Source organism: Callorhinus ursinus, unplaced genomic scaffold (assembly GCF_003265705.2).
Source record: "Callorhinus ursinus isolate GAN/ISIS: 27379988/994484 unplaced genomic scaffold, GSC_fseal_2.0 scaffold112, whole genome shotgun sequence".
NCBI classification, from domain to species: domain Eukaryota; kingdom Metazoa; phylum Chordata; class Mammalia; order Carnivora; family Otariidae; genus Callorhinus; species Callorhinus ursinus.
This window is the reverse complement of record NW_027397174.1, coordinates 747,409-769,926: the sequence shown is the minus strand read 5'-3', so window position 1 is coordinate 769,926 and position 22,518 is coordinate 747,409. Positions and strand designations below refer to the sequence as shown.

At 38.6% G+C, this 22,518-nt stretch overlaps 1 protein-coding gene and 2 pseudogenes across 1 annotated transcript; 2 read left to right on the top strand and 1 right to left on the bottom strand.

Annotated features, from left to right (window-relative positions):
* Window positions 1–1,836: 1,836 nt before the first annotated feature.
* Window positions 1,837–2,315, bottom strand: LOC112816314 (cytochrome c oxidase subunit 5B, mitochondrial pseudogene; annotated as a pseudogene).
* A 479-nt stretch (window positions 2,316–2,794) lies between these two features.
* Window positions 2,795–5,536, top strand: LOC141371868 (DNA-directed RNA polymerases I, II, and III subunit RPABC4 pseudogene; annotated as a pseudogene).
* A 233-nt stretch (window positions 5,537–5,769) lies between these two features.
* On the top strand, window positions 5,770–12,136 carry RAB39B (RAB39B, member RAS oncogene family). The gene is made up of 2 exons (XM_025862907.2): window positions 5,770–6,420; window positions 9,195–12,136. The coding sequence occupies exons 1-2, from the start codon at window positions 6,206–6,208 to the stop codon at window positions 9,619–9,621; spliced, it is 642 nt and encodes a 213-aa protein (XP_025718692.1). The 5' UTR covers window positions 5,770–6,205; the 3' UTR covers window positions 9,622–12,136.
* Window positions 12,137–22,518: the final 10,382 nt, after the last annotated feature.

Here is a 22,518-nt window from a genome sequence, read left to right as displayed (position 1 = left end):
TTGAAAAGATCAACAAAATTGACAAACCTTTAGCTAGACTGACCAAGAAAAAGAGAGCGAGAGAGAGAAGACTCAAATTACTAGAATCAGAAATGAAAGAGGGGACATTACTACTGACTGACCTTACAAAATTTAAAAGGATCATAAAGGAATATACTATAAACAAGTGTATGCCAACAAATTGGATAACTTAGATGAAATGGAAAAATTCCCACCAAGATGCAAACTACTGAAGCTGACTCAAAAAACAGTGGCCAGAGTGGAGGGCCATTGTGGGTGAGGGACCAAAGGGGCTTCAGACTCCTGCTTCTGGCCTTTTAACACCAGTGGCCAGCTGGCAGACCAACCACCCCCATGGCTCTGTGGTGACCATCACTTCCTTTTAGAACTTGGGTGCCTTGAGGTGGGGAGAATGTGAGCATCTGAGCACACCAGACAGGGTGGGTATATCTGCCCCCATTTGCCTGCCTGTGGGCTTTGTGATGTAATCTAAGAGGGGGGGTGGGTGGGGCCTAGGGCACCAGCCAGCTGGTCTTGAGAAGGAGTTGTAGGGGGAGGATGCAGCTGGCGGGTGGGGGGGGGGGGCTCTCCGGGCTGCACTGCCACAAGCCACAAGCGACATTGCTGGTACAAGTCGAGATGTGCTATAGGTGTAGAATACACACCAAATTTCTGAGATTTAGTACTAAAAATATATAAAACATCTCATTCATAATTTTATATTGCTTATAAATTGGGTAACTGATTATAAAATTGATTATAGTTTTGGATATATTTGGTTAAATAAAATACATTTAAAATTTTAAAAAGAAGAAGAAAAAGACAATCTGAATAGACCTACGACAAGTGAAGAGATTGAATTAGTAATCAAAATACTACCTACAAAGAAAAGCCCAGGCCCAACTGGCTTGAATTTTAGCAAACATTTAAAAAGAATTAAAACCAATTCTTCACAATCTCTTCCAAATAGCAGAAGAGGAAGGAACACTTCTGAACTCATGTTATGAGGCCAATATTACCCTGATGCTAAAACCAGAAGTGGACATCACAATAAAAAAAAACAAAAACAAAAAAAACCCTACAGACCGATAAATACTATAAAGCTGGATACAGAAATCCTCAACAAAACACTGGCAAATCAAATCTAAAAACATATTTAAAAAATTATACACCGGGGCGCCTGGGTGGCTCAGTTGGTTAAGTGACTGCCTTCGGCTCAGGTCATGATCCTGGAGTCCCGGGATCGAGTCCCACATCAGGCTCCCTGCTCAGCAGGGAGTCTGCTTCTCCCTCTGACCTTCTCCCCTCTCATGTACTCTCTCTCTCTCAAATAAATAAATAAATCTTTAAAAAAAAAATTATACACCATGATCAAGTAGGATTTATACCAGGAATGCAAGGTTAACTCAACATCGAAAAACCAATTAATGTAATACATCATATCAATAGAATACAAAAACAAAAAGCACATGATCATCTCATGATTACATGATCAGTTGCAGACAAACCATTTGACCAAATCATATAGAATACCCTAAAAAATACCATTAGGACTAGTAAATGAGTTTGGCAAGATTGGAAATCATAAAATCAATTAAAAATCTATTGTAGGGGTGCCTGGGTGGCTCAGTCATTAAGCGTCTGCTTTCGGCTTCAGGTCATAGACCCAGGGTCCTGGGATTGAGCCCCGCATCGGGCTCCCTGCTCGGCAGAGGGACTGCTTCTCCCTCTCCCACTCCCCCTGCTTGTGTTCCCTCTCTCGCTGTGCCTCTCTGTCAAATAAATAAAATCTTTAAAAAATAAATAAATAAATAAATAGAAATCTATTGTATTTTGGGGGAGGGAGGAGAAGGAGCCAATGCAATGGTTGGTCTTTAGTGGAAGGAAGAAACTTCACAGCACATTTTGAGTAAGTTAGTTCAAAGGCTCAGTGGGCCAACTGGTGGGGCACCAGCTTGTAATGGGTTCCACAGCTAGGGCATCAGTGGATCTCACCTTTGTGCAGCCAGAAACAGATGAAGGCACTATTGTCTTCTTCAAAGATGCAGCCCACTATTTGCTTGTTGATGATAGATGGGACTAAATTAGGGTCTTCTTTGGTGCCTGAAGTTGCCTGTGGGGCTAGCATATTTATGGGTCTAACCCCTTCCATGCAGTCATCATGACCTCCCTCTCCAGCCCGGGGGCCTGCTCGTCTCAGTAGGAACACCACCTGCAGATGCCATGAACTGCACCGTGGCGACTCCATTGGGACCGTGTGCCCTGAGGTCCTGCGTGGCCAGCACTCCAATTCCACGAAGTAACCTTGAAGCCATCACATCCACCACAAACAGCCTCTGTTGTATTTTTATACACTTGCAATGAACAATCTGAAAATAAAATTAAGAAAACAACTCCATTCACAATAGCATCAAAAAGAATAAAATACTTAGAAATAGCAAAAGAAGTGTAAGACTTGTAAACTGAAAACCAAGAAACATTGTTAAAAGAAATTTTAAAAGACCCAAATATATGGAAAAACATCCTATGTTCAAGCATTAGGAGACTTAATTTACTTTAATTTAACTTAATTTCATTAAGATGAATATACTCCTCAAATTGATTTATAAATTTAATAAAATCTCAATCAATATCCCAGCTGCCTTATTTGCAGAAATTGACAAGCTGATCTTAAAATTCATATGGAATTAAAAGAGGCCCCAAACAACCAAAACAATCTTGGAAAAGAACACAGGAGGTGGACTCACACTTCCTGATTTCAAAACTTACTACAAAGCTACAATAATCAAGACAATGTGGGGCGCCTGGGCGGCTCAGTTGGTTAAGCGACTGCCTTTGGCTCAGGTCATGATCCCTGAGTCCCAGGATCGAGTCCCGCATCTGGCTCCCTGCTCATCAGGGAGTCTGCTTCTCCCTCTGACCCTACCTCCTCTTGTGCTCTCTCTCTCACTCTCTCTCTCAAATAAATAAAATTAAAAATTAAATTAAATTAAAAAAATCAAGACAATGTGTTACTGGCATAAGACTAGACATATAAACCAATGGAATAAAATTGAGAGTCCAGAAATAAACCCATGGTCTATGGTCAATTGATTTTCAACAAGGGTGCCAAAATAATTCAATGGGGAAAGAATACCCTCTCCCAACAAATGGTGCTTGGACAACTAGATATCCATACGTAAAAGAATTAAGTTGGATCCCTACCTCTAGCATATTTAAAAATTAACTCAAAATAGAGCATAGACCTAAATGTATGAGTTAAAACTACAAAAATCTTCGAAGAAAGCCTAGGAGTGAATCTTCATGACCTTGGATTTGGCAAAAGTCCTCTTAGACATGACACCAGAAACATGAGCAACAAAAGGGAAAAAAAGATAATTTCTATTTCATCAAAATTTAAAACTCTGTGCTTCAAAGACACCTTCAAGAAAGTGCAAGAAGGGTACACAGAGTTCAGAGTACGAAGTTTCTGCGGGCTACATGGGTAGGGAATTGGCTGGTTGTATTTAGAGGGACTATCAATGGACACCGAAAAGGACGTTCAACCCCCAAAGCAGCAGCCAATGATATAGATCTGCAGAGAATGTCACACAGAAAATGAAATAAAATCCAGGGATCCAATCAGATGCAGAGAATGTGGATACAGAATAATGTACAAGAAAAGGACTAAAAGATTGGTGGTTTTTGATGCTCGATGAAACATGGAATTCAGAGGATTATCTTCATTTGTACTTGGATTTGCTGTTCATGTTGTATAGCTCTTTATTAGTGTATCGGTCTTTACAAATACAAATAACATTTCATTTTAAAATCCATCTTGTATTTAGGTATCTATTTAATAGTTTCTATAAAGAAAAGCTTTTTGTTCAATTACATGATTTATAATTTACTTTTATTGTATATGTAATCTGACACAGAGTGAAAGTTTAAAGTGCTTCCCTAAACCACACTTTTAATTAAGGCCTAGAATCTTTTGGGATTCTTGTTAAAAATGAAGTTTTCTAGGGCCCTGTGAAGGTCTGAGTAAGTAAGTTCCTTGGAAACTACTGTATTCCATCACCAACTTTGTAAACTCTCCAGCATCATTTTGTATTGAGTATACCAAGGTACTTAGCATGCATGCATTATTTTGAGTTAAATTTTTCATTTTAAAAAAAAGGGTACACAGAGTGGGAGAAATATTTACAAATCATATATGTGATAAAGGACTTGTACCTAGAATATATAAAGAATTCTTACAACTCAATAATAAAAAGACAAATAACCCAGTTTAAAAGTGGGAAAAGGATCTGAGTCTACATTTCTTCAAGGAAGATACACAAGTGGTCAATAAGAATGTAAAAATATGCACATTGTCATTAGTCTTCAGGGAAATGCAAATCAAAACCACAATGAGCTATACCGCTTCACACCCACTAGGATGTCTAGAGTCAAAAAGTCAGAAAATAACAAGTGTTGGGGAAGATATGGAGAAATAAGAACCCTCATACATTGCAGCCACTATGGAAAACAATCTGGCATTTCCTCAAAGCATTCAACATTCAGTCACCATTGAACTCAGAAATTCCACTCCTAGGTTTAAAGCCAAAAGAGTTCAAACATGTGTGCAGACAAACATTTGTACACAAATGATCAGAGCAGCATTATTTATAATAGCCAAAAGGTAGAAACAACCCAAATGTCCATCAATAGATAAATGGATTACCAAAATGGTACATCCACACAGTGGAATATTACTCAGTCATAAAAATGAATGGGATGAACCTTTAAAATATTATAGTAAGTGAAAAAAGCCAGTTATAAAGCCAGAAAAAGCTTCTATGAAAAGAAGCCACATATTGTATAATTCCCTTTGTATGAAATGTCCCAAATAAGGAAATCTATAGAGACAGAAAGTAGATTAGTGGTTGCCTACAGCTAGGAGGGAAGGATGGTAGAGGGGTGATGGGCTAAAAGGTAGGGGTCTGTTTTGGGGATGATGAAAATATTTTAAAATTGACTGTGGTGAGGGTTGCACAACTCTGTGACTATACTAAAAACCATTGAATTGTACACTTCAAATGAGCGAATAGTATGGTATGTGAATTATATACCAATAAAACTGTTTTTTAGTTTAGTAAGGCAATGATAAGGGATTACATTTTTTTAAAAAGAACAAAGGATTCGGAGAGGCCATCCCCAGAAAAGGAAACACAAATGGTCAATGCACAAGAAATGGTATTGACCTCATTAGTAGTCAGGGAAATGTAAAACAAAGCAATGAGCACCTTTTTATTTAACTACACCAGACTGGTAAGAATTCAGAAAGACTATACCATGATGCTTGAAAAAAATGTGAAGAAATGGCCTTTTCACATATTGCTAAGTAGAATTTATATTAAGTATTTTTACAATGTATAATGCCCAAATCCATTACATTTAAAATGTTCATACTCTTTGACTTCCCAGTCCGTTTTGAAAGAGAAATAACATATGTGTGACTATACTTAGAATCATTATTGCAGCATTGTCATGGTAAAAGGAAAATGAGTTGGAAATGGAGGATGTCTATGATTCTTTATTAATTGCAAAAAACAAATGCCAGAATAATGGTCCAATGTGATCCAATCTTTGTAGAATCAAACAGCAATAAATTTTTATGTGTATGTATATTTGCATGGCAATACACATGAAAGAATATATCCCAAGCTGTTACTATCTTGGGGAGGGAGGAGTCAGATAATTATGGATCTACCTTTTTGTGTACATTTTGGATTGTTTTGCTAGTTTTAATGAAAAGGTATTACTTTTGGTATTTGGAGATAGAGAAAAAAATTAGGAAGAGGCGGTGGGTGGAGGAATGAGAAAGGAAAGGAAGGCGCTGTATTTTTTTTTTCCGCGGCTGTTTCTGTGTGCGCTCCTTTTACAGACAGTGTGGCAGACCCGAGCGTCGCGTCTACGCGCGGGATTACAGTAACTCGGTTGTCAGTGATGAGTCAGAGTGCGTGGTGCTGATGCTGCTGCCATTTCATCACCTCTGCGAGCGCAGCATCCATTCCTTCGCTCTCCCTGAGCCTGGGCCTACCTCGCCTCAGGCTCCCAGGCCAGCGATGTGCTCGCGGCCGATCTAGATCCGGACCAAGCCACGCTCTCCGAGGCCTCGGCTGGGCGCCCCTCTCGCCGCCCACGGCCGGCCCGGGCCAAGGAGACCTGCTGATACCCGGCCATGGAGGCCATCTGGCTATACCAGTTCCGGCTCATTGTCATCGGGGATTCCACGGTGGGCAAGTCCTGTCTGATCCGCCGCTTCACCGAAGGCCGTTTTGCCCAGGTTTCGGACCCCACTGTGGGAGTGGATTTTTTCTCCCGTCTGGTGGAGATCGAGCCAGGAAAACGCATCAAGCTCCAGATCTGGGATACCGCGGGTCAAGAGAGGTTCAGGTGGGAGCGCAGCCGGGGCCGCGAGCAGTGGGAGGGTCTTCGCGGCTTGAACAACCCCTGGGGAAAGAGGACTTCCTGGTCCTGGTCGCTGCCCCATAGGGACGATACCAAGGGTCTGGGGATTTCTGCTCAAGCCCACCTTCAGCTAGCCTGGAGTTCAGTGCAGGGTAAGAAGCACCCTGGCAGGGAGGGCCAGTTGATAATACGTATTGCTTGCACCACAATTCCACCAATCTGCCCCTTGGTGGCTAATAAACTAGCTGGAATTGATCACTGTAATTTATCAATCTCAGTCCTTATGCTACATTACTTTCAAAAATGTTTCCAGGTCATCGTAACATAACTGACAGGTATAGACAGATGATATACAGAGATAGCTACTTATAGACATAGATATAAAGAGATACACATATATCTTGCAACGAGCACACATTCAGAGTATCTATCATTATATATATATATATATAATTATATGAAATAGATACTGATGATTGATTCCTTCTTGCAACCAGCACACATTCAGAGATCATCCACTGCATGTCAGGCGCTGGGCTTGTTTCTGGGGAAACAGCCCGGGGAAACACACAAGAGGACGCCTTGTAAACAAAACAGACACAGGCCCTTCCCTCTTAGAACTTCTGTGCTGGCATAGTGGGAGGAAATACATAATCAGCAATTATATAAAAGAGTGTCTTGTTCATATTTGTATGCCCACTCCCGACTATAACGCTTAGCATATAATGAGTAACCAATGGACAGGTTTAATTTTCTCCTACAACCCTTTGTCTTTCCTTTGTAGTATATGCATCATGTGTAATTATATGTCTGAACACAGAAAAGGCTACCTGGAGAAGATGACTACCCAAGCAAAGACAGGAAAAGCCCAGGGACATAAAACAGCATGTATTAAGACAAGTGAGAGAAAACTATTTGAGCTAAAGTCACATAAGGCAGCAGGAACTAGATCAAAAGGACTCAATAGCCTTTATTCATTTTCAAATGTTTATGATTATTTAATCATTTATTGAACACTAATTGAGCATAGAAAATACTGGTTAGGTAGTCGAAGAAAAGTAGAAGAGTTTACTACAAACTTGTCTCCACCCCACCCCACCCCCAACTTGCACAAACAACACTGTGACAAATATCCTTGTACAGGTTCACTTTGAATTGGTGATTACATTTCTCATATTAGAGGTGAAAAAAGGTATCTTTTATAGTTTACTGGAATCTCTTTCTGTATGAAAAGCCTTTTCATATTCACTGCTTATTATTTATTGGGTGATATTGATTTGAAAGTTTTTTATAGATTATTATCCTTTTCTGTCATATATGTTATAAAATATTCTCCTGGTTTGTCATTTGTCTTTGAATTTTAAGAAAATTTTTTGATGAATGGAAGTTTTAATTTTTATGTAGCCCTATATTGTGTTTAGAAAGGGCTTTGTTACTTTCTAAATACTCACAAACCATTAATACAATAATGTCTTTTAGAGTTTTGACAGGGATCTACAGCTTGCTCACCAATTTCCTGAACCAAGTTGTTCACGAATCAAAACCTTTGTTCATGTTGAATTTTCTGATTACACCTACCATTCTCCACGAACCTTTAAACATAAGAGAATTAGCAATGCTTCCAGTCTCCAGGGCTGATTTGCCTGGTTCTGGAGACTTGAACTCATTTGTAACATTTGTTCTTACTATCATCTAGCTTGGACTGTAGTTCCCTGGACAATGTTCTCTTATCACTGGGCCATTTGTCCTAAGCCTTAAGCTATTGAGTCCCTCATTGTTATCTTTTTCATCGAAGGAGACAGAAAACCTAAAAATAGACATAGATCAAAAAGCACAGTAGTCTAAAACAAGTGATTGTAGAAGCAAATAGTTTGACACCCTCTAATAAGCTCTAATATGCTCTAAGCACCCTAACATATGTATGCTCCTCAACTCAAGAAGTTAAAATATTGGAGGTTTCTTCTGTTTAAGTACGACAAGGGTTTTAGATCCTAAACCTTTAGGTTTTAGAAATATTCCAGGTACACCACTTTAAATAAGTTGTATCATTTTAAGGGGAAATTTTTGCTATTTGGGCAGTTTTTCCCAGTGGTAGCTCCTGAGTCAGCCTCTCTGAAACGTGTCAGGAAATAGGGCTGACAGGCACTCTGCTCGACACCTTTACAGACCATTCTTATTTTTCCCATTTCTACATGGCCTAGAAAATAAAAAACAAAATGTGTTTCTCCTCAGAGAAGAGATGGAGGACCCCCTTAAAGAAGAAGTGATAAATGGAAAAAAATGGAGCATATTGCAGTATATGTATATATACTCATAAACACTTTCTGTCATCTGTCATAAATTCACTTCTAATCTTTTTAAATTCTGTTTCAACTGCTAGAATTTATCATGAGCTCTCCAGGTCAGAGAACATTTTAACATTCATTATTTCACTTTTCTTCAGAATAACCTGTGACTTCGGTATCCCATTTTGCCAGGGTGGGAGAGTGAGCTGTAGTTCTACCTGAATCAAGGGAAAATGCCTGTAAGGCCATGAGCATTCTTTTCCAGAAGATGCTATCTCTTAGTTTTGCCCAATTGAAAACTCATGTGTTATTATTACAGAATGACATTTGCATTCCATTGTTTAAAAAAAAGAAAATCATCTTTACTAAAGGACTGTGTCAGTAACCAGACACACTAGAATACACTATCTGAGTTCATCGAAGTACAGGAGTTTGGGCATGGCCTTTATTCTTTACTTCTTTCTTGTGTTTTAGATCCATCACTCGCGCCTACTACAGGAACTCAGTAGGTGGTCTTCTCTTATTTGACATTACCAACCGCAGGTCCTTCCAGAATGTCCATGAGTGGTTAGAAGAGACCAAAGTGCACGTTCAGCCCTACCAAATTGTATTTGTTCTGGTGGGTCACAAGTGTGACCTGGATACACAGAGGCAAGTGACTCGCCACGAGGCAGAGAAACTGGCTGCTGCGTACGGCATGAAGTACATTGAAACGTCAGCCCGAGACGCCATTAATGTGGAGAAAGCCTTCACAGACCTGACAAGAGACATATATGAGCTGGTTAAAAGGGGGGATATTACAATCCAGGAGGGATGGGAAGGGGTGAAGAGTGGATTTGTACCAAATGTGGTTCACTCTTCAGAAGAGGTTGTCAAATCAGAAAGGAGATGTTTGTGCTAGTCAGCTGTTTTATTTCCAAAACATGCTCTCCCACCTGAACTTAAAAGTGATCAAAATGAAAAGAATCCCTGCGTGACTGAATGGACTCAACCTCCATTTTACATACAAGTGAGCCTCCTTCTCAAGGGGTTTCTGACAGGCTGTGGGTGGGTGGATGTGGGAGCCTGGGTGCTGTGACTGAGGGACTGAATTACTGATATGGGCCAGGCACTGTTTGTGGCCCATTCTGGGCAGTGGCCGCTCCATGTGCCCTTTGTGGATCACATGTCAAGGGGCTGAGGTTTGGGGAGCTAGGCTCCAGAAAAATACACCCACAGACAGAATAACTATTTGTTGGTGTTTCAGCTCATTCATAGGCCACAAACATAAAGATATATATAAAGGGGAAAAAAGTATCCCATTGGAAACAATTCACAAAACTAAAAATGACTATGAGATCAACTTAATCAGTGAGAATATCCCACACCAAGCGTGTGTGCTGGGTTTGGTTGTAAGGTACCTATTGGCTTCTAAACAGCTCATCCGTAGAATGAGGGGCATGGACCAGCTATTTACTATGACCCTTTCAAGGCCTGTTGTTCTAGTAAAATTGGTGTGACTATGAAAAGGGAGGCCATTATACATACTGATGTTATCACATTCCAGAAAATGTACACCCTTGTGATGGAATAACCAACAGTGTGAAAGAAACTGTCCCATGCAAATTACCATATAAGTAGAAGAAACAGTGTAATCCATGCCATACCCTCTGTCCCTTCTGACCATGCCTTGAGTTTCACCTGCCTGACTCTTCAGGTACCTGGCAGCAATGTACAGGGACTGCCTGTGAAAACAGCCTGTACTGAGTACCTGCTCAACAAGAGGCGCTGTGACCCTTGCAAACACTTCACAGTCCCTTGAATCACTTACTGATCATCACAACAGGCCTGTGAGGTTTTCTTCCCCACTTTACAAGAGTAAACTAAGAAGCAGGAGATTCACCTGGCTAAGGGGAAGGTCTCCTGACTCCTAGTTCTTGTTCCACTGCATCATCTTGTGCCTGCTATCAGATGAATGAACTGTTATTAATTTGTTTACTTTGGAAGAGATATTACTGTAAATAAATGTTCTCTACATGTTAGGATATGTTTCCTTATTGCTCACGACTCAGCTATAATCCTGAGGGAACCTGGGGATGAAACAAAAGGTAAAGCCAATTCAGGTATCATTGACAAGAGGGCTTTAAATGAGTAAATAATTGCACAACTCAAAACACATTAAAACTGTGTGGGCTACAAGTGTTCTTATCACTGAAACACAGTGGACATATTATTGAAAGGAACCAAATACAGCGAAGGGGAGTGGGATGGGGATAAAATACTCAACTCACAATGACCTTAGCCACCTGTTTGCCATATACCTACACTGGATTCTTGGCTATTCTGGAGAGTCAGCTCTTAATTCTCAGGTGAACAGACATCTAATTGCATCAGAAAATTGAAATGGTTGGCTTAAGCTTCCATTATCTTCTTGAAGAGAGGTCATGCTTTAAATTATTCTTTGGACTGTAGCCAGTTGAGCTAGGCAAAAGCCATACCTTTCACAGTAAGAAAACAATTCTGAATAGTCAGGTTTCTCATATCCATTGTGATAGGAAGGCCTGACAATGGTAAATTGCTTTGACATATAATATTGAACTTCAGTATGAATGTGACTGAAGCTGAACGTTTGGGAATTTACTTCAGCCAGAATGAAGCAGCCAAATAATGAAAATTATGGAAAAAAAAAAAAAACACCTTGGACCAACCTGCAGCATCAACTACAAGTGAACCAATCATCGTCTACATTCATTCCACATGACCTGGCTTGGGTGGAGTAATTAAGTTGCCAGCTTTGTGGTTTCAGAAGGCAAATGAAAGATGGTAAATGGGTTAAAGACAAAGTTTCACCAACTACTGTACTTAATTATATTAAGAAGATTCTGAAAACAAGATTATCCAGTGGATAAATGAGTTGAGTGGATTCTGTCAGTTCAAAAAAAAAAAAGGATAGGAACAAAACCTTTACAGTTTTCTTGTCTAAAATACATTATATGTATACTGTTCTCATTCCTTGCATTTTTTTAGGCAGGTTTAAAAATACTCAGCACAGGATCCTGCAAAGGTGGCTGAGCTTAATTGCTTAAACAAGTTCTAGAAATTTAAAAAATCATTTTAGTAGAATTCAGTGCTGTTGTCACTGCAATAAGTGGGTTTTAGAAAATAAGTGTGAAAAAATCAGGTGTTAATACAATACTAAGGATAAAGCTTTAGAAGCTATTTTACTACATAGGTAAAAGAAAAGATCAACTAACTTGTAACAAAGACCACAACTGCATGTTGGATTAGATTGTCTCCTATTCCAGAATAAAATGTACTGTAAACTTTTCCTCACTTTGTTGTGCATTGTAATGAAATGTGGAAAAAATGTTTTCTTTAGCTGTATGTGAATGAGAATTTGCTTGTATTTAGTAAAATGGTTGATTACGTGACTGTGAGATTTCACGTGTGTGTTGTAGCTATTTCCACTACAAAGGGTACCAGTTAGGTATGCAAACAGTATTCACCAGCATCTCAGAGCTAGAACAAGAGTATGATTTTTGAAAGATAGAATCGTCATGTTGAAAGTCACAAAGGTCTCACTACTGCCTGAGAATCCCATGCCACTTTTGGAAAAGTTGAATGACTGCAATTTTTGGTCAACAATCTTAATTATGACACGGGGTAGCTGATCACAACTATTGTCATCCCTGGAAAGTCTTCTGTTCCCCCAGGCTAAATTGTCTCAGCTTTTTCAGGTCCTACTATATGGCATGATTTTTTTGTCAGGATCCCTTGGAGTGTGGGGCCCAGATTAGAACACAACAGTTCAGAAGTGCCTGGGGTTTATAGTACATATTTAGGGGAGAGGAAAAAAGGGAAAGATGTTTGATTTTAAGTCTGGGCATAGGAAGGCTGAATTCCACACAGCTTTGTCATTTTTATAGTCATGAGTGAAGGAGGGAGGAAGGAAGGAAGGTGGAAAGAAAAGCCACCCATGTGACAGCATTTATTATAGTTTACCATTCCATTCTCCTTAAAACCCTCCCTAAAACCCCCAGGGCCTGATCATCTTTTCTTCAGTGAATTTCTTTGGTGACTTTATTCAGTCCCATGGCTGTAAATACCACATATAAGCCAATGAGTCCTGAATTTGTATCTCCAGCTTGTCTCTTTCCCATGGACTCCAGACCTTTATAACCAACTGCCTACCCAACATCTCCATTTGAATGTGTGTTAGGCATCAGAAATTTAACATGTCCCAAACCAAGCTAATTTTCCTCCCCAAATTTGTTTTTCCCATAACCTTTTACTTCCTCAGTAAATGGCAACTTTGTCCTTCTGTGTACTTTTGCCAAAAACCTTGGAGTCATCCTTGACTCCTCTCTTTCATAGTCCACATTTGATGTATCTGGTTATGCTGGCTCTGACTTAAAAGTAACCAGAATCTCTTTGGTGAAATGTTGAAATGTTCTTCAAATGCACCAAGCACATTCACACCTCGGGGCCTTTGTACCTGCTCCTTACTGTATCTGGAATTCTCTTTCCTGACATAACTGTCTGGATTTATCCCTCATCTCCATGAAGTTCTGAAACCAACAGCCTCCAAAATCTGCAAGCAGCTTCCCAATTCTAGAGAAGATGTGGCTCCAGAAGCTGTTCTTGACAGTTCAACATAGAGTATAATTCTTTAGTCTTCCTGGGGAACAACAAAGTTTCACATGTCCAATAAAGGGCAAAGAAACTTACTTAGAAGGAGAGAATGGAAAACCTGGAGAGTCTAGTTTCATAGGAAGGAGTGGACAGTGGTATCATAATGTAGCAGTGGATTCAGAAAGATTATGGCTAAAATATATCCATAGGATTCAAGGGAGCAGGAAGTCATGAGTGACCTTTGTCAGCACAGCATTGGTGGAATGATTTCTGCCTACACCAAGCTCCTTAGGAAGCTGTTGTTCTCAGTTCTGTTGGAGTTCCAATTCTTGTCTTTTCTTTTTTCAATTCTTTTCTTGCTCTCCATTCTCTCCTCTACCTAGACAATCTTACCTTTGCTCATGACTCCAGTTACTGTCTTTGCATCAAGGACTCCCAAATGGAGGACTCCAGCGCATTCTTCTGAGCATCATAACAATACAGCCAACTTGCCTACTAAACACATACACAAATTCCTTATACTCAACATATCCAATATGAAATCCATATCTATCAGACTGTGTTCCTTCCACCCCAATCTTTCTCATCTCCATAAATGACACCACCATCCATCCCTTTGTTCAAAAGAGAAACTTAGCAGTTATCCTTAATCCCTCACTTCTCCCCCTGCCGCCTCCCATATCAGATCCATCATCAAGCACTATCAGCTCTATCTTCAAAATATATCTATCTCCATTGCTATAACCTTCATCCAGGCTACTACCAACTCTTTCCTAAACTACTTCGCTATCTTCCTAAGTGCTCACCTTACTTTCTGTTCTTATTCCCAAGATACAACCTTAACATAACTGCCAGAATGGTCCTTTCAAAACAGAAAACAGATCAAGTCATTCCCCTGCTTACAACCCACCAATGGTTTCTCAGCACATTTAACACAGCTAAAAAGCCTTGCATGATCTGGCCTCGGCCTACTTCTCCAATTGTGAGTTCCACAAACATAAGAATCTTATTCATCTTGTTCACCATTGTTTCTGCAACCTGTAACATACATATATGCTTGAATAACCAATAAATACTAGAATGAATGGTTGTTTTATTGCCCTGCTTTAATCCAATGACCTTGACTATTACCTCACTTCATAAAATACACACACAGTTGTCCACTCTATCCCATGAGCCCTGTTTTACACTTTCTTTAGGAAACTTCAGGCAATCAACCACTGCCCGCTGCCAGTCTATCAATGCACCCTTTGACTTTGTTTCCTTCCCTCTTTCTCCTGGCTCTTGTGGGGTCTGTCAGCTGCATTCAAGTCATTAGCTCCTAAAGAAAATGATTCTTAAAAGTTTGGTCTATTTCCTTCTAGATTTTTTATTTCTTTAATTTTTACTTTTCAAAATGTTATTTACATAGTGGTTAAGGGTATGGATTTTGAGTAAGACCAACATGGCTTCAAATTCTGACTCTACCAGTTAATATAATGTGATTCAATTTCTCAGTCTTACTTTACACATATATTAAATTGGACAATAATAATATTCACCTCATAGAATTGTTGTGAGAATGAAATGAGATAATCCATATAAAGTACTTAGCACTTGGTAAATGTCACATAGTAAACATACTCACAAAATGCTTGGGATTTGTTATATGTTTGCACCTAAATGAATCTTTTTCATACATTGTATTATGTAACACATACTCTGCTGTTACCTTTTGCACACATACAGTATATTTTTTTGTAAATACCTATGAGGGCAGGAACTGTCCATTTTTCCTTATTATTATATCTCTACAGTCAGTCAGTGCCTGGTACATGTTTGTTGAAGTGATCAGGAAAAGAGCTGACATACTGAAGATGACAGACATAGAAGAAATCTGGATCTCTGAGCTACAGATTTTAACTACTCTTAGAACCACTCTATATTGAGACTCCTTATTCCATGAGATAATAAATCACTTTTTAGTTTATGCCATTTTTTTTCCATTTGTAGCTGAAAGTCTCCAAACTGATGTAATAGCATTATACTGTATGGACATACAATAAACTATTTAATTCTCATTGGTGGACATTAGGTTATGCACAATTATTTGCTGCTATAAAGCAATTCTACAATGTATACATATCCTTGTGTGTTTGGCCAATTATGTCAAGTCAAAATCATAAAAGTAGAATTTATGAATCAAAGAATATACACATTTAAAATTTTGATAAAATCAATCAGATTGCTCTCTAGAAAGGTTTTACTGAATGCCCATGAACAGTGTATGATAATGTCTATGATGAGTATTATTTTTTTAAAGATTTTATTTATTTGAGAGAGAGAGAGAATGAGAGATAGAGAGCACGAGAGGGAAGAGGGTCAGAGGGAGAAGCAGACTCCCCGCCGAGCCGGGAGCCTGATGCGGGACTCGATCCCAGGACTCCAGGATCATGACCTGAGCCGAAGGCAGTCGCCCAACCAACTGAGCCACCCAGGTGCCCATGAGTATTATTTTTTTTTAAGATTTTTATTTATTTATTTCAGAGAGAGAGCACAAGCGGGGTGGGGGCGGGGACAAGGGGTAGAGGGAGAGGGAGAAGCGGACTTCCTGCTGAGCAGAGAGCCTGATGCGGAACTCCATCCCAGGACCCTGGGATCACGACCTGAGCTGAAGGCAGACACTTAACCGACTGAGCCACCCAGGCGCGCTATAATGAGTATTACTGCCAATCTTTTAACTCTGCAGATCTGAGAGAACATTTATTTTAAATTTGCATATATTTGGTTATTGGGTTTCTGTTGCTTGTGGCTGAGTATAGTACTAATAAAAAGGTGCTGTGTTTTTATTAATTAATAATGGAAATCAATGCTTTATCCACCACATATGTTACAGTATTTTTTCATGTTGGGGCACCCGGGCGGCTCAGTCAGTTAAGCGTCTGCCTTCAGCTCAGGTCATGATCCCAGGGTCCTGGGATGGAGTCCCGCATCGGGCTCCCTGCTTGGCAGGGAGTCTGCTTCTCTCTCTCCCTCTGCTCCTCCCCCAGCTCATGCTCTCTCTCAAATAAATAAAAAATCTTAAAAAAAAAAACTATTTTTTTCATGTTTTTCTGACTTTTTATGGTGTTTGGTAATACAGAAGTCTTTAATATTTAATAGATAACATCATTATTAAATACTTTAATAATCATATTTTACTCATTATTTAATCATCATTTCACCTGTTGTCTACAAGAAACTGGAAAGTTGTCTCAAAGTTGGGGAACCAGGTGGCTGGGGGACAAGGTGCAAAGAAAACAATGTCTACTGGGTAACATTTTATTACTTTTGATTTTGGTATCATGTACCTTATTTTTTTATATATATAGACTGGTCTCTTGATGTTTTATGGCCAAAGTGTTAGTTTTAGATTGGTCTTCTGCACCCAAATACTAGAAAACCATTTTCCTATGACTTCCTATAACCCATTGAGGGTTCCTTTAGGAATTGACTTATGTATAGGATGTGGAGGTAGGGATAACAACTATTTTTCCCAAATGGCTAGCTACTTACCCCATACTATCCAGAGAATACTTCCTTCTTTCTTCAATGGTTGGAAATTTTACTCTTTTCAAATATTAAATTGTTTTTGGACTCCCGTTTTATAGTTCATTAAATTGTTTGCTTATTCTGGCCCTAATACTACATTGTAGCTGGGTAATTCCACAGTATATTTTTATTATCCTTTTCCCTTCAAAATTTTCTTTGATATTCTCATGCAATACAGTAAAACTTAAGAAGAAATGTGTCAATTTCTTTACCCATTCGTTTGGTGAAAAAGCCAGACACAGAAAGAAAGCAACTGCATGATCTCATTTATACATGGAATATAAACAACTCAAATACATAGAATGCAGTTATGCAGAATGAATACGTTCTAGAGATATACTATACAGAATGATGACTATAGTAGTTATTAATAGTGTATCGAACACTGGAAATTTGCTAACAGACTAGATTTTGGGTGCTCACCATGCACACTTATAGGCTTTAGCCATTGTCTGTTTATTCCTAGATACTTTATAATATTTATATATAAATGATATTTATATTTTATTTGAATGGGTTTTCTCATTACATGTTCTAATTGGTCATTGCTAGTGTGTAGGAAATCTGTGGATACATGTATGTTTACATCTTGTATCCAGACACCATACTAAACTTTATTACTTCAGTTTTTCAACTGATCTCTTCTGTTTTCTAGGTAGACACTGTAATCTACAAATAATGGTAATTTTCTCTCTTCCTTTCAAATATTTATACTTCATGTCTTCTTCTTGTCTTTTCACACTGGCTAGAATATGGATTAAATGCTTCTAGCATTTTAACCTTAAATTACCTTGGTTAGGTTATAGAACTTTTCACTACATTACTATTTTATTAAGACCTTTTACAAAGAATGTATGTTGGTTGAGTTTTTCAAATGTCTTTCTTGTACCCATTGAGATAATCAAATGGGTTTTTTCCTTAACCTATTATTGTAATTAATTATATTAGTAAATCTGTTTATGTTTAACCATATTTCTTAACAAATTTAGAAAAAACTACACTTGTTCATGGTACATTTTTAAAACAGCTTGATTTCATTTACTCATATCTTATTAGTAAGTAATATAGATCTTTGCATCTATATTCCTATTTGAGATTGGTTCATAACAGTATTTCCAAAAATTCCACAGGGATTAAGAGGAATGTGGGGGGATCTACAGTGACATGAACTTGGAAAATTGTGGATTAAACAAGGCAAAATAGTATTCTGTAGAACTACACTATTCTATATTGGGGCTTTCCAATGGGAGGCAATTTTACACAGCAATCTCCTCAACTTACATGACAAGATAACTTATTTTAAGGACTAACCATTCATTGGAAATGTTGATCTTTTGTGCTTTCTGTCAGGTTGTGGCACCATGGTTATTCTGGCCTCATGAAATCATGAAATGGATGAAAATCTGTGTCTTCTTTTTCTATACTCTAGAATAATTAAATAACAGAGTGATCTGCTGCTTGAAAGTTTGATAGAACTCACCCATAAAAGCTTTTGGTCCAGCATCTATCTATCTTCCTTCCTCCCTCCCTTCCTTCCAGCATGTAGCTAATCTATCTTCCTTCCTTCCTTTTCTCTTTCTTCCTTCCTTCCTTTTTTTTTCTTTTTTTTGCAGAACAGAAGACGGTGTAGATGTTTCAGTCTTTTCAATTTATTTCAGGGTTATGGTTAGATTCAGTTTTAAACCATTAGAGACACTGTTTTATTGTTCACATATATTCATTGTCCTTCCCTGGAACAGGATTATACTTCCCTCCTATGAGATAGGCTTGACCATGTGACGATCAGTGTCCTAGCTAGAGGCTTATCCATCAGCCTGGATTCCAGAGTGAAGTGAGAGCGTGGAGCAGAGCCACCCCGACCTGTTAGTACACACGTGGCCCAGGGACTGGGAATGACTACCATAGCAGCGCATAGCCTACATCCTGGTAAGTACATTTTGGTAATTTATATTTTCCTTGAAAGTTATCCATTACATCTAAATTTTCAAATGCACTGGCATACAGTTGTTGTACTTCGCATAACTTTAAAATCTCTGTATTGGTGCATAGAAACCTCCCATTTGTAATGCTGTATGTTTATGTTGTTTTTATAATTCAGAGTTGTTGGAGGCTTGTGTATTTTTATCAGTATTTTTTTAAGATTTCATTTATCCATTTGACACACACAGAGAGAGAGAGAGAGAGAGAGAGAGAGAGAGAGAGAGAGAGAGAGAGCGAGCGCACAAGCAGGGGGAGTGGTAGGCAGAGGGATAGGGAGAAGCAGGCTCCCTGCTGAGCAAGGAGCCTGATTATCAGTATTTTCAAAGAACCAGTTCTGGGTTTTATCAATTTTGCTTATTCTGCATTCTAATTTTTTAACTTTTCATGTTATCTACATAAAACTTACACTCTGTCTCTTTTCATGTGAATACTTCTCTGGTATTTCACATGCCAAGTAATTTTTAAGTGTACTCTGAACATTTTGAATATTATGCAATTCTGGGCTTGTTTAAATTCTATGGAGAACGTTGGTATTTTTGTTTTAGCTGAGAATTTCTCTGGATAAGTTCAGGTCACATGTTCCATCCTGTCCTGTGTGTGCTGTCGTTCCAATGGCAGTTCAGTTTTCAAAGCTTTTGCTGAGCCACCTGGATCTTTCCTGTGCTCATACACCACACAGTAGCCAGTCCAGAAACTGGGCAGTGGTCTATCCTTTTGTTCAGTTCTTTGGTATGCTGATTAGGAACACATATGAACCCAGAAGTTTGTAACCAACACTGGGGTCACTTTCCCAAACTCCTCCCTCTTTCCAGGAAGTTCCAGGGGCTTCCGTTTCCTGTGCTTCAGCCAGAAATCCCAACCAAGCTGGGACAGAATGGCTTGAGGATGAGATTAGGAAGGGGTGGCAGTGATTAGTAATGACAAGGTCTCAGGTGTGACTGCAGGAATAAGTGGTTAAGGAATGCTCTGGGAGAAGGACAAGATTACTAGAGGGGAAAAGAAGAGGCAGGAGAGAAACAGTATTACCCTAAGAGACAGATCATCCTTGACCTTAGTTGATGGAGGCAGCAAAGTTAGTGTGTTGGACATCTGGTTTTTTATTCTTTTGAGTTTGGCACCTAGGGCTCATATTTTCATCTGAATTCCCTGTTTTTAAGCTTACTAGTGTTCTCATTGCATTAAATCCTAAATAACCTGTAATTCTAGTTTCTATTTTTTTTACCTCAAAGTTATTTCAGTGTTTAAAATGTTTCAGATTTATTTGAAACTATGAAACTATTAATTCCTAATTTATCTGAGTTATGACTAGAAAATGTGGCCCAGAGGATTTGCCTGTAAGTGACTGAGAATACTGTATTAAGACTCCCACTAATGCTTTGATCCATTTTTTCTTGAATTTCTAACACTTTATATATTTTGATACATTAGATATATGTTCACAAAGGTTTCATCTTTATCATAAATGGTACCCTTTATCAGTGCAACAGGATCTTATTTTAAATATATGAAAGTAGAAAGAAAAATTAATTTAAGAAAACAGTAATTGGAACTCCTACTGCAAACTCCCTGGTGACATGATTCTTTGGAACCCAAAATACAGAAATATCAAGCACCAAAATGAAAGATGTTAACAACGGAGAGTTTTTACTCTACTAGAAGGCCCAAAATTTGATTCCCTAAAAATCCTTTGCCATCTCATTTAAAGTGTTCAAAATACTTTTTAAAAAGTATGTTACTCTGAAATATTTATATTAATTACAATTTCATAGAAATATTTTCTGGGGTGGACATAACCAGTGTTCAGTATTTCGGTATATACCTCCACTTTTAAGTACTTAAATATTAGTATTTGCTTTGCCATTATTCAGTAATAGTCTATAATTTTGTATCATGACACATGCAGAGTCACACATGAAAAACTGGAGCTGTATGAAGGCAGTCTGACCATATTTCTTCCCTTTTAAAAACCCTTCCAAGCTGTATTCTTATATACTTTCAAAATGCCCCTTTCTTTAGTTATTTCTATGGTTGAGCCATTTTCCCTACATTTACTGTATCTCAATTTCTCTCAGAACCAGTTTGGACCCCATCTACTTTCAGAAGTTCCTAGTATAGCCAACTTTTACCTGTGGGATAGGCAGAGGGTCAAAAAGGGGGGTATGATAGGGAGCAGGGAAGAAAGGAAGGTGTTCCAGGCTTAGTTCCCAGCTTGCCTGCCTCTGTCTATCCCCGAGGCCAAATTCCTTGCTCCTCCTGCATTCTGTCAGGGTCATCCTTATTGCTTGGAACTTGATCACTCCTTCCCTAAAATAAAATGTATCCCCACCCACCCACCTAGGCTTCTTTCCCCATTATGAGTCCACTTTTTAACCAAACACTGATGTCAGTGTTTCAGTGTCACAGCAAATAGATACTTTCAGCTAGCTAGAATTGTCACTTTGCTCTGGTTCTGCAACTAACAGCTATAGTATAGTTGAAAATTAAATATCTAGGGTGAATTAAAATTGAACTCTTAAGCTCCCTCTGTACTGAAAAGAAATTATTGCCCAATCCAGTCCAGACATGGGCTGAAGTAGCCAAGGATGTATTTTTTTGTTGTTGTCTGGGGTGTACTGATGAAAAGGAAGAGATTGTTATCTGCTGACCTTTTGCTTTTTAATTTTTCTATTTTTTACTCTCTAGAATGCACAGGTTTGATCTGGGGAAGATAAGCCAATTCAGACTAAGATGGGTTTACTCAAGCAGCTAAAACATCTAGGAGAAATTTCCTATCTGGTCATGGCCTACCTCCAAATAAAGCATCCCCATTGTCACACAACCAACTAAACATAAAATTATTTGAAAACCATGACCAAGAGACATGATCCTTTATAAACAAACTGCTCAGATATACTGTACACACCAGGTCCATCCTTTTTGTTTAATGTGGCTGTAACTAAACCTGACATCAGACAAGAGAGAAGGAACAAACAAAAATAAGTTCTTCAGTTGAACTCTGAGGTACAATCCACACCTAAAGAAAATCAGTTCTATGCACATTAACCAAGTTCAAACACTTCATGTCTCAAACTTCCCTCTCACAACTGATCATGTAAGCAGTACTCTCCCTGGATACAGAAGAGTATTAATATATAGAAAATATGGTTAATTAGCAGGCACATCAATTCTATGACGCTGACTGTAGTTATAAAACTTCAAAATAAAAAGTGTAAGAAAAATCTTATCAACTAGTTTGGCCACAAGATTAAAAAAAAAAGTTACTCTGTAATGAGTTCATAAATAGTTTTGCTAAATTTATGGCACGACTTGGTTTTGGGTCAAGGAGAAAAAAGCTCTCCAATCCATCATATAATTGTAAAACTTTGGAGGCTAGGTGGTGATGTCTTATTTTCACCTAATCCAGATAGAAACGCCTCCATCCGGCCCTTTAAAATACCTTAACTATTACTACCTTTTTTTGCAGAGGCAGTCAGTCATTAGCCAGGGGCCTTATAAAAGGAAGTAAGTCACTGTCAAAACCTGGGCCCATAACTATGCAAGATCCAACAGGCTGTGAGCAAGAGGGATTCAAAACCCCTTTCTCCTTCGAGTTTGGGGAACTGACCTTGGATTAGCTTTCTAGCTTGGTTCCTCTGGA